Source organism: Zootoca vivipara, chromosome 2 (genome assembly GCF_963506605.1).
Source record: "Zootoca vivipara chromosome 2, rZooViv1.1, whole genome shotgun sequence".
Lineage (NCBI taxonomy): Eukaryota > Metazoa > Chordata > Lepidosauria > Squamata > Lacertidae > Zootoca > Zootoca vivipara.
The window spans coordinates 4,723,390-4,736,166 of record NC_083277.1 but is presented as its reverse complement, the minus strand read 5'-3'; the positions used below and the strand labels follow the sequence as shown (position 1 = coordinate 4,736,166).

General features: G+C 45.9%; 1 protein-coding gene across 3 annotated transcripts in view; it reads left to right on the top strand.

Annotated features, from left to right (window-relative positions):
* Window positions 1-12,777, top strand: part of LOC118080168 (alpha-2-macroglobulin) — a 61,579-nt gene that overhangs the window by 26,204 nt on the left and 22,598 nt on the right. For 2 of the 3 annotated variants that reach the window (XM_060268976.1, XM_060268972.1), the window contains exons 14-21: window positions 548-690; window positions 952-1,101; window positions 2,271-2,444; window positions 4,041-4,110; window positions 5,483-5,651; window positions 7,280-7,565; window positions 9,698-9,821; window positions 12,318-12,415. In XM_060268976.1, the coding sequence (XP_060124959.1) occupies window positions 548-690; window positions 952-1,101; window positions 2,271-2,444; window positions 4,041-4,110; window positions 5,483-5,651; window positions 7,280-7,565; window positions 9,698-9,821; window positions 12,318-12,415 (1,214 nt within the window). The remainder of the gene's footprint in view (window positions 1-547; window positions 691-951; window positions 1,102-2,270; window positions 2,445-4,040; window positions 4,111-5,482; window positions 5,652-7,279; window positions 7,566-9,697; window positions 9,822-12,317; window positions 12,416-12,777) is intronic. The other variant, XM_060268979.1, reaches the window with a different exon arrangement.

The window sequence follows — 12,777 nt, the reverse complement described above, 5'->3', positions numbered from 1 at the left end:
ACAACACCGGTCTTGAAAAACCTACATTGGCTCCCAGTACGTTTCCGAGCACAATTCAAAGTGTTGGTGCTGACCTTTAAAGCCCTAAACGGCCTCGGTCCAGTATACCTGAAGGAGTGTCTCCACCCCCATCTTTCTGCCCGGACACTGAGGTCCAGCGCCGAGGGCCTTCTGGCGGTTCCCTCACTGTGAGAAGCAAAGCTACAGGGAACCAGGCAGAAGGCCTTCTCGGTAGTGGCACCCGCCCTGTGGAACACCCTCCCATCAGAGGTCAGAGAGATAAACAACTACCTGACATTTAGAAAATACCTAAAGGCAGCCCTGTTTAGGGAAGTTTCTAATCTGTGATATTTGATGTTTTTTAATGTTTGTTGGAAGCCGCCCAGAGTGGCAGGGGAAGGCCAGCCAGATGGGTGGGGTATAAATAATATATTATTATTATTATTATTATTATTAGGAGCTGAAGCTCGGGCAAAGATATCATATTGGAATTAATTCTCATTACCTCTCTCTCCTCTGCCTGCTTTTGTGATTCTCTACTTACCAGCCAAAGGGGTGTTTTCTCTGGACCTCCCTGTGGACGCGGACATTGCTCCGTTGGCCCGCTTGCTTCTGTACACTGTCTTGCCCAGCGGAGAACTCGTTGCTCACTCGGCAGACTTCACTGTTGAGAAATGCTTCAGAAACAAGGTAAAGCTGCAGGGACTCTGAGGCCCAGGGCAGAAGAGGCCAATAGGTCACTAGTCCGTTCTCCAGGACCTCACCAAAGATGTCATTTTGTTCACCCAATAGAGCATCGCTTTTATTGGTTGGACCGGTAAATATCAGCTCGTTGGCAGTGGCAGAGGGCAACCTGATGAAATGAAATAAAACCAAAACAAAGAGGGGTTATTTCATGCTGTTATGTACAGGAACAAATTCAACAAAGGCTTTTTTTATTTACGTGTCCAGGTGGAATTGAGGTTCTCTGAGCCCAGAGGGCTCCCTGGCAGCCAAATTCAACTCGTTCTTGCGTCCGCCAAAGACTCCCTCTGTGGCATCCATGCTGTTGATAAGAGTGTCTATCTCTTGAAACCCGAAGCTGAGTTCTCCCCTCAGACTGTGAGTCTCAAGCTGCCTTTAAAACTGTCTTCAGGTATAACATTTCCAGAGCTATTTTCTCTCCTCCCCCACCATCACCCATACTGTCTCTTTGGTGTCATTCTTACTACTATCATTACTATTATAATCATTATTTCAATTCATTACTCACCCTTCTTCTTAAGGGAGGGCTACAACAATTAAAACACATCACTGATATTAAAACAACATACAGTGGTACCTCGGTTTTTTGAATGTCTCCGTTGACAAACGTTTTGGAACTCAAATGCTGTAAACCTGGAAGTAAATGCTTCCATTTTCAAGCGGCTTCCTGTTTGAGTTTTCCATACCTTTTGAAGGCTTCCAAATTGAGTTTTCGGTTTTTGAGCATTTTTGAAGTCGAATGGTCTTCTGGAACAGATTACATTCGAAAACCAAGGCGCCACTGTCTAGCACAATATTTTAAAAAGGTTAAAATATTTAATGTATTTTGGTATTTGTTGGAAGCCGCCCAGAGTGGCGGGGGAAACCCAGCCAGATGAGTGGGGTATAAATAAATAACAACAACAACAACAACAACAACAACAACAACAACTTAAAATTACAAAAGACAATACGGTAGCAGAGGCAGAAACATCTGGAAAGCCAAACAAACTTTGGAGAAACAAGCAATGGTTGGTTTGGTCAAATGTGGAACAGTCTGTGGTTAACTTGTGGTTTGTTAAACAAACCATGGCTTCAGCTCAAACCAGGCCAATATAAGTCAGGCATTTTGAACACCCTAAGGTGCTCTTGTACATACCTTACCTGGGAGTAAGTCCCAATGAACTTAGTGTGACTGAAATCTGAATAGACATGTCCAAGATTGCACTGTAGGGTCCATATGAAAAGGCGAAGCATTATTCTGATTATAAGATGAGCTGAGGATGAGGGATGAGTAGAACCGAAGAGCATTTCCACTTTGAAAATGTGTGGGAAAACATGGAGCAGACCTATTTCCCTGTGCCAAAAATCAGCAATAGGTGGTGGCACCTGGAATCAATTTGGCAATGATGTAGAATTATGCAGATTTTCCCCTCCCCTCCCTAGATAGGACAAGTGCTGGGTATAAAGGACTGGGGGGTGATCACCGGTATCAGAAGTATTGGAGCATTTTGGGTTATGCTGAATTGTGACTACTTCATTTTCAGATTTATGACTTGCTTCCTGTGAAGAACCTCAAAGGCTATCAACATGCTAACCCTCATGTGAATGAAATGAACACTCGTCCCTGTGAAACAAGGAAAACAATTATTGTGGATGGCATCCGCTACAACCCAGATTCTTATACTTACGGTGAAGGGGATGCCTATGAAATTCTCAAGGTGAGCACTGAAGGGTCACTGAAATACAGTGGTACCTCGGTTTTCGACCGTTTCAGAAGTCGAATGGTTTACTGGAACGGATTACGTTCGAAAACCGAGGTTCCACCGTATTGCACATATTCATATTGCGCAGCATAAAAACAAACACCTCTCAGAATAAAAATTGTCTTGACCCATAAAGGATTCAAAAACTTTACTTGCAAATCTTTCTTCAAAACAGAGCAAAAACATCAATGATACATTCAAATAGTTCTGTAAGCATAGGCTCAGCATCTTCAAAGCATAGGCTCAGCATCTTCATAGAAATATTATAACTTCCTTTGGAGGCTTTTTAGGGGACCCAGGTGGCGCTGTGGGTTAAACCACAGAGTCTAGGGCTTGCTGATCAGAAGGTCGGCGGTTCAAATCCCTGAAACGGGGTGAGCTCCCGTTGCTCAGTCCCAGCTCCTGCCCACCTAGCAGTTCGAAAGCACATCAAAGTGCAAGTAGATAAATAGGGACCGCTCTGGTGGGAAGAAACGGCGTTTGCGTGCGCTGCTCTGGTTTGCCAGAAGCAGCTTTGTCATGCTGGCCACATGACCTGGAAGCTGTCTGCGGACAAACGCCAGCTCCCTCGGCCTATAGAGCGAGATGAGCGCCGCAACACCAGAGTTGAACACAACTGGACCTGATGGTCAGGGGCCTCTTTACCTTTTACCTTTGGAGGCTTTTTAGCAGAGGTTGGATGGCTACCTGTCATGGATGCTTTAGCTGAGATTCCTGCATTGTGGGGGGTTGGGCTAGATGAGCCTCAGAGTCCCTTCTGATTGTACGCTTCCTTAACTCCAAACAGACCTGATATCAAAGTTCTCTCCCTCCTTTACAGCCTCCATTTTGCCTGGAGCTGTTTCCTAGACTCGCTGACACATCCTTACTGAGTTGGGGAATGAAAAACTAAAGGCAACTCCCTTTCAAAATGGGTCCAGTCGTGACCGACTCTGGGGTTGCGCGCTCATCTCGCATTATTGGCCGAGGGAGTATAGCTTCCAGGTCATGTGGCCAGCATGACAAAGCCGCTTCTGGCAAACCAGAGCAGCACACGGAAACGCCGTTTACCTTCCCGCTGTAGCGGTTCCTATTTATCTACTTGCATTTTGACGTGCTTTCGAACTGCTAGGTTGGCAGGAGCTGGGACCAAGCAACGGGAGCTCACCCCGTCACAGGGATTCGAACCGCCAACCTTCTGATCAGCAAGCCCTAGGCTCAGTGATTTAACCTGCAGCCCCCCAGCATTGTATTGGGGGATAGATTATGTATGCCCCATAGATACAGGCAATTCTCCATATTCATCATACTAAGGAGGTGATTGGACATCGTAATGTATTGCCACTTCTGGGGTTTGGGGTTTTTGTTTTGTTTTTTTACTCAAAACATTTCAATGACTGCGGCAAAGAAAGATAGATAGAAAGAAGGAAGGAAGGAAAGAGAGCCAGAATTCCACCTCACTACCATGACTCTACATATATCAAACCTTTTGATGTCGAAAACCCCCACCCACCCCCACCCCGTCTATGTGCTATAAAATGTTTCATAATGGCTCCTTGGCTCCTTTTGCAGGACTTTGGCTTGAAAGTTTTCACGAGCACCAAGATACACAAGCCTCAGATTTGCCAAGTCCAAAGACATGGTAAGAACGGCATTGGGATCAGGGGGCGAACTGAGATGATGATGAAGAAAATACACTGGTCTTGCTATGTAAAGCCCTGCACAGCTTGAGGCCAGGTTCTCTGAAATATTACCTTGCCGCCTCTATCACTGTTTTCCAAATTTAAAGTTTCCGTTGTATATATTTTATCTATAGTTTGTTAAGAGTGCTGAGAAGGTGGCCCCTCTTCCCCGCACAGACGTACAGTTCACTGGGAGGGGGGGGGTGTAACAGTAAACCCCTCTTCACAGGGAACACTGGGAATCGTAGCTCTGCAAGGGGAATAAGGATCTCCTAACAACTATAAGAATGCTTAACAAACTACAGTTCCCAGGATGTTGTGGGATGTGGGGTGGGGGGCACCATAGCTGTTTAGTGTTTTATGCTTAAAGTAACATGTTTTCATAACCTTCCTGGGACCTCAGGGTGAACGGGAGGCAATCAATTAAATTCAAATAACAACATTCATTACAATCATTAAGCATTATTAATTATAAATTAAATAGTGGTACAGTAGTGGTACAGTGGTACCTCGGTTTTCCAAGGTAATCCCTTCCGGAAGACCGTTCGGCTTCTGAAACGTTCGAAAACTGAGGCGCAAAGGGCAGTTTGCAATTTCAATTGAGAAAATTTGGGGGGGGGACACTCAGTGGAAGCCGTTTGACTTCCGAGGAGAGTTCAAAAATGGAAGCGTTTACTTCCGGGTTTCCTGCTTTCGAAAAGCGAAACGTTCGGCTTCCGAGATGCTCGAAAATAGAGGTACCATTGTACAGCAATAGAGGTACCATTGTACAGAGCTACAGCAAAAAGGCTGCAATACGAATGCTTCGACTTCCGAAGGTTTCGACTTACGAAGTTGACAACCCTAGAAGTCTTTTCACCGTGCGCGTTCTGCGCTTGCGCAGAAGCGGCGCGCGCAGTCTGCACATGCACAGAAGCGCAAAATCATGCTTCGCGCATGCGCAGAATGGGCGCTTCGACATCTGAAAACCTTGACTTGCGAAGAGCGCCGCGGAACAGATCATCTTCGTATGTCGAGGTACCACTGTACTGATCATTTTGTTAGTTATTATTATTATTTTATTTCAACACTGGGGGGTAGGCACTAAGTAGTGGGGATAGCTGAATCACACATTCATGTTCCATCTGACAGAAAAATGAAGGGATGGCCAACATGGCTGAGTAGCAAGGGTGCCTCCAGTGCTTTTTAGCGACGATAAGCGTGCGCAAGTCATTGCGCAGTTCAGAAGTCAGAACAGAGCTTGAGTGGATAGCTGTGGGCAATTTTCCCCTGAAAGGCTGGCAATGTGTTTTGACACCACTTAGTAATGTAAAGAATATCTTCTCCTCTAAGATTCCTTTGTCCCTCAAGGTGGCTATGATGCAAGATATGGCGAGCCAATTGCACTTGCCTATAGTGTCGAAGGGTACAGTGGAGGCGCCTCCCTCGATGGCCCTGAAGCTACGAAGCCTGTCAGGAGTTTCTTCCCTGAGACGTGGCTGTGGCAACTGGTTGTACCGCAGTAAGTGGTAGCTTTGAGCCTTGGGGTGAGATGGGGGCAAATGATGTGGCAGAGGGCGTAGGAAAGAGGTTTTCAGCCCCTGTACCCTCAGATCTCAGGATGGTTCACAACATAAAATCAAAATGCAAAAATGCAAAATACACAATAAAAACAAAAGCAAGAACAACCCAGAAATTCCCCCTCCCCAACACCTTTTAAAAGGGCATTGGATGTCAATCAGCTATTAGACTAGGTCTTTAGCTACTAGGGACGCAGGTGGCGCTGTGGGTTAAACCACAGAGCCTAGGGCTTGCCGATCAGAAGGTCGGCGGTTCGAATCCCCATGACGGGGTGAGCTCCCGTTGCTCGATCCCAGCTCCTGCCAACCTAGCAGTTCAAAAGCACGTCAAAGTGCAAGTACAGAAATAGGTGCTGCTCCGGCGGGAAGGTAAACGGCGTTTCCGTGTGCTGCTCTGGTTCGCCAGAAGCGGCTTTGTCATGCTGGCCACATGACCTGGAAGCTGTGCGCCGGATCCCTTGGCTAATAACGCGAGATGAGCGCCGCAACCCCAGAGTCGGTCACGACGGGACCTAATGGTCAGGGGTCCCTTTACCTTTAGCTACTACGACACCATCAGATGTCAAAAAGGAATGCTTCTGCCTGGCTCTTGAAGGTGTATAATGAAGGTGCCAGCCGAACCTCCCTGGATAGAGCATTCAACAAACAGGGAGCCACTGCAGAACAGGCCCATTCCTGTGCTGCCACCCTGATGTAGCCACCCTAGGGCATGCCTATTTTCACTGCAGGGTCATACTGCCCAACATACTCTGGCTTGTGCCTCCTTCCCCAAGCCTGGGAAGCATTCGCCCAGCTTAGGGAAGGAGGGGTGATGCTCTGACATGGTCCGAGAGCCCTCCCACCTCCTTCCTAAAGAAAAGGTGGCGGAACTGTGTTCTGGCGCATTCCGCCAGAAAAAACCCCCACTTCATATAGGTTCGCCATCAAAGCATATGCTATATGTTATATGGCTGCCGAGACCATATAACACTGGTCCTGAAAGACCAACATTGGCTCCCAGTATGTTTCCGAGCACAATTCAAAGTGTTGGTGTTGACCTTTAAAGCCCTAAACGGCCTCAGGTCCTGTATACCTGAAGGAGCATCTCCACACCCATCGTTCTGCCCGGCCTTCTGGCAGTTCCCTCACTGTGAGAAGCAAAGCTACAGGGAACCAGGCAGAGGGCCTTCTCAGTAGTGGCACCCGCCCTGTGGAACGCCCTCCCATCAGATGTCAAAGAGATAAACAACTATCAGACTTTTAGAATACATCTGAAGGCAGCCCTGTTCGGGGAAGTTTTTTATGTGTGACATTTTAAATATTTGTTGGAAGCCACCCAGAGTGGCTGGGGAGACCCAGCCAGATGGACAGGGTACAAATAATAAATTTATTGTTTGTTTGTTTATTTATGTATTTATTTCCACTACATTAGTCTGACACGGTACCTCCAACAGCACCTTGGCTCTCTTGCAGCAGTAAACCCCTCCAGTGAGGCTACTGAGTGCTCCCACCCGCCCCAACTGCTTGCTGAAAGGTGCTGTGGTGATCCACACTAACTCCCCCCCTCTCTTTTGTTCACCTGTGCCTTCAGCGGAGATTACTCAGGTACAGGGGACTTCTTTGGCCACTCAGCGAAAGAGGGTGGCATCGTTCCAGGAGAACTAGTTATGCCTGTGACCATTCCGGACACCATCACGGAATGGCAAGTAGGAGCTTTCTGCTTGTCGTCAGACAAGGGCATTGGCATTGCCCAGGCCACCACCGTCAACGCCTTCCAATCCTTCTTCACTGAGCTCACCATGCCCTACTCTGTGGTGAGGGGCGAAGCATTCACGATGAAAGCCACTGGCTTCTCCTACCAGAAAAACCCAATGAAGGTGAGAAATGCCCAAATTTGTCACCCAATTTCTGGGGACGACGACCCCCCTTTCCTCTTTCCTTGGCATAGGATTGGGATCTTGTGGGCATAAAATATATAATAGTAATAATTGTTGCTGTTGTGATTTGGAGGTGTTTTTTTAATATAAAAAAAATTATTTCAATTTTCAAATTTACAAACAATCATCAAGCAAACTAATAAAACAATTTCCATAAGTTCCTTCCCCTTTGTGGGTCCTTATGTTAACTTTCCCCCTTGCATCTTCCCTGTTAATCCAGTTCTATTAAATCTCCGATAAAACCATAGTCCAACGTTTGAGTGCAAGCATCATTCCAGTCCCACTAATAATTTTGATTGTTTACAATGATTTTTTTAAGGTAGATCATGTGTTTTCCCCCATTCCTTTTTGAAATTTTCATCTTCCTGATTCCTAATTCTTCCAGTCAGTTTTGCCAATTTTGCATAGTCCATCAGTTTAATCTACCTGACTTCTCTGGCAGGGACTTTATCTACTTTCCATCTCTGGGCTAATAATGTCCAGGCAGCAGTAGTCCTATGCATGAAAAGCTCTTCTAGTCACTTGGAATTTCGGCACCTACAATTGCTAAAATAAAAGCTTCCGGGTTTTTTTTTTTTAAAAAAGAAAATGTTCTTTTAAACATTTTCCCCCTAAAATTCATTGTATATATTCTCCCAATTCCACCAGAACGTACCTTCTTTATCCTTACATTTCCAGCATATATTTTTGCTAATTTATTAGGAATTAAAAGCCATCATTTTCATAGAATTTTCTTTCAAAGAATAGCATGCTGTAAACTTTAAATCCCAATTCCATCACCTCTCCCATGCTGCTAATTGTATATTATATCCAAAATCCCTCACCCAGTGTATCATTCCTGATTTGACCTGTTCACCTTTTGTATGCCATTGTAATTTAGACATTTTTGAAAGTAATTTAGTCTTATTTTCTATCAGCTCCTTTTTAAATTTAGAGGTTTCATTAAAGAAACCTTTCTTTTTGTCCATCTTAAATATATCATTAAGTTGATGGTATTGTAACCAATATATCATTAAGTTGATGGTATTGTAACCAATCAGTTAGTAATCCTCTTATATCTTCAAACCTCTTTAGTTTATTAATTTTTCCTCAAAAACCCCCACGGTGGCTTATTTTCAGGGGATGTCTTTTTTTTATTAAGTATGGTACAGTTTAACCTACAAGGTGCCTATCACTATGACTTATTTTCGGGGTATTATTTATTTTCGGGGTATGGCTTATTTTCAGAGAAACACGATAGGTCTTTAAAAGATGCCCAGTCATTCCTCATGTTTATTTTTTTCAGAAATATCGCCTCCAGTGCGGAAAGCCACCATGGTGTTTTTTGTTCTAATAAATTTTTATATTTTTCCCATACTCCATAAACCGCTTTCCTTACTACATGGTTTAGGAAAGCTCTGTGTAAATCAGAAGGTCAGCGGTTCGAATCCCCGCGACGGGGTGAGCTCCCGTTACTCCTGCCAACCTAGCAGTTCGAAAGCACATCAAAATGCAAGTAGATAAATAGGTACCGCTCTGGCGGGAAGGTAAACGACGTTTCCGTGTGCTGCTCTGGTTCGCCAGAAGCGGTTTAGTCATGCTGGCCACATGACCCGGAAGCTGTATGCCGGCTCCCTTGGCCAATAACACGAGATGAGCGCCGCAACCCCAGAGTCGGTCACGACTGGACCTAATGGTCAGGGGTCCCTTTACCTTTTATGTACTTTAACCTTCTCGTACCACAGATATGCGTGCCAGCCAAATCTGTTATCATGACCTTCAAGATCTAAAACACAGAGGTGTGTCTGCCTCCTTCATTGTACAGCTTTTGAAGTACATTGAAGATGCAGCTCATTGCCCAGGCTTCTGGACAGCTTTTAGGACCCACCTTGTTTTTATGGCTCTGAGTGGTTTCAAGTTGTTGTTTTTAATATCATTTTTTAATGCTACAATCCACTCTGAGACCTTATGGGTCACCTGACACCTCTCATGGCTTTCCGAGTGTCACCTTGATCTCTTCCTGCTCCTCCTGTGAATTCATTTTCTGGTATTCTGCTTCCTCCCCACCGTAACTTCTTTCTGTCCATGGGCAGATCACCATGTCTCTGGCTCCATCCCCTGACTTTGAGGCCATCCCTGTGGAGGAAAAGGCACCTTCTTGTCTGCCTGAAAATGGGAGGGAAACCGTCTCCTGGTTGGTGACGCCCAAGTCTCTGGGTAAGCAGCAACACTTCACATCTTGGATTTGGTGGCCGGGGTGATGGGGTGAGGGTGGTGAGGGTGAGGGTGAGAGCCAGCCTGTCCCATCCTCAACTGGTAGGAAGACTATCTTCCTTCACCTTGCATCAGGGATATAGGTGGAGGGGGGGAGTTGATGCCTAAAGTATAATAATAATAATAATAATAATAATAATAATAATAATAATAAATTTATACCCCAGCCACTCAGGGCGGCTTCCAACAAAAAAAATAAAAATACAATAAAACATCAAACATTAAAAACTTCCCTAAATAGTGCTGCCTTCAGATGTCATGTGTTGTTTAGTTCCTTGACATCTGTTGGGAGGGCGTTCCACAGGGCAGGCGCCACCACCGAGAAGGCCCTCTGCCTGGTTCCCTGTAACTTGGCTTCTCTCAACGAGGGAACCGCCAGAAGGCCCTCGGCGCTGGACCTCACTGTCCGGGCAGAACGATATGGGGGTGGAGACGCTCCTTCAGGTATACAGGACCGAGGCCATTTAGGGCTTTAAAGGTCAGCACCAGCACTTTGAATTGTGCTCGGTAACGTCCTGGGAGCCAATGCAGGTCTTTCAGGACTGGTGTTATATGGTCTCGCAGCCACTCCCATTCAACAGTCTAGCTGCCGCATTCTGGATTAGTCATAATAATAATAATTTATTATTTATACCCCACCTATCTGGCTGGGTTTCCCAAGCCACTCTGGGCGGCTTCCAACCGAATATTAAAAACAGTACAGCATCAAACATTAAAAACTTCCCTAAACAGGACCGCCTTCAGTTGGCTTCTAAAAGTAAAATAGTTACATATTGCCTTGACATCTGCTGGGAGGGCGTTCCACAGGGCGGGTGCCACTACCCTCTGTCTGGTTCCCTGTAACCTCACTTCTCGCAATGAGGGAACCGCCAGAAGGCCCTTGGTTGCTGGATCTCAATGTCCAGGCTGAATGGTGGGGGTGGAGACGCTCCTTCATAGTTTCTGAGTCACCTTCAAAGGTAGCCCCACGTAGAGTGTGTTGCAGTAGTCCAAGCAGGAGATAACTAGAGCATGCAGCACTCTGGCGAGACAGTCTGCGGGCAGGTAGGATCTCAGCCTGCGTACCAGATGGAGCTGGTAGACAGCCGCCCTGGACACAGAATTGACCTGCGCCTCCATGGACAGCTGTGAGTCCAAAATGACTCCCAGGCTGTGTGCTTGCTCCTTCAGGGGCACAGTTACCCCATTCAGGACCGGGGAGTCCTCCACACCTGCCCGCCTCCTGTCCCTCACAAACAGTACTTCTGTCTTGTCAGGATTCATTCTCAATCTGTTAGCCGCCATCCATCCTTGTAGTATAATCCACAAGCCACACAGTGTTCTCAGGCCACTCTTATGCAAGGTAACAGGGCTTAGCGACACCCTGGAGGCTGCCTAGTTGGTGGTGACCCATAACAGGGTCTTTTCAGGGGTTGCTCCCCAGTTCTGGAATGCCCTCCCACAACTGGTGCTCCTGTCACCAGCATTAATAACTTTCAGGAGACATTTGAAAACATTCATGTTTACCCAAGCATTTGATGGCTGGAGAACACTGTTGTAAGCCAGCGTTTCTCAACCGCTGTTCCGTGGCACACTAGTGTGCCGTGAGACGCTGGCTGGTGTGCCGCGACATGTGGTGACGAGAAGGGCGATTTGCATTGTCACGTGCCTGGCGGCCGCCAATAATCAACACTGACCCGCCGAAAAGGAAGCCGGCCGGGTCACGACGCGGAGCGAGCGCAGCTCTCAACAGCCACCACCACGGAAGGGTGGTTTTAGACAAACTTAAAGAAGCTGGCTGGATGAGCTCAACCTGAAACTTGCTGAGCAAAGGATTGTGCTGGCAGAGAAATCAGTGGCTTGTGAAGCCTTATTACAGGAGATTGCAACCAACACAGCAATTGGCAAGTGTTTCTTACAGTCATAATTATATAGTCAATATAGGGCGGCACAGAGTTAAATTTTTTAACTTTTTTAATGGTGGTGTGCCTCGTGATTTTTTTCATGGAACAAGTGTGCCTTGGCCCAAAAAAGGTTGAGAAACACTGTTGTAAGCTACTTTAGGATTGTAATTATAATTATAATTAGGCCCTTTTCCCTTGCAGAGTCTCAAGGAGACATACAGATAAAACAGAAACAGATAAAACATAGGAGGAAAAAACCAATAATTAAAAAACAATTAAACATTAATGGAATTAAAACAATATATAAAACATTAATAAAACATATGGATAATTACAATTTTTTAAAAAACGCAACTCCAGTTCTTTCTTTAAAAACAGTGTGGGTATCAGAAAGCCTTCAATAGTTGCCTAGGAATATTTTAAGATAGTTGATGCTAAATAGCTCCATAAATGGCTTGAGGAGAAGAAAAGGAGAGAGAGAGAGAGAGAGAGAGAGAGAGAGAGAGAGAGAGAGAGAGAGATGGGTAGGATAACAAGGTGGTCGTTTTTGTTCTAGGGCAAGTGAACTTCACAGTCAGTGCCAAGGCCCAGCCCTGTGGGAATGCGAATATCCCAGAACAGCAGGACACTGTGATCAAATCTGTTTTAGTCGAGGTAGGAGAGCTGCTTTGATCTCGGTGATGGTGGGGGCTAAGTGGTTACATGCATGTAATTGCACATATTTATGCTGGGGAAATGATACCTTAAAGACGGCAAAGTCCTGCCACAGGAGGTTACCCTCCATGTCCTCCAAGAGCACACGTGGGCTGCCTCGGGAGATGGTGGGCTCTCCTTCCCTGGAGGTTTTATGCGGAGGCAGGATGGCCATCTGCCATGGATGCCTGAGCTGAGATTCCGGCTTGCTGGGGGTTGGACTAGATGAGCTTCAGAGTCCCTTCCAACTCTACAATTCTGTGATTGTATGATCATATTGCAACCTCCTTTTGATGCTTAAGGCAGTACAGTGTTCAACTAAG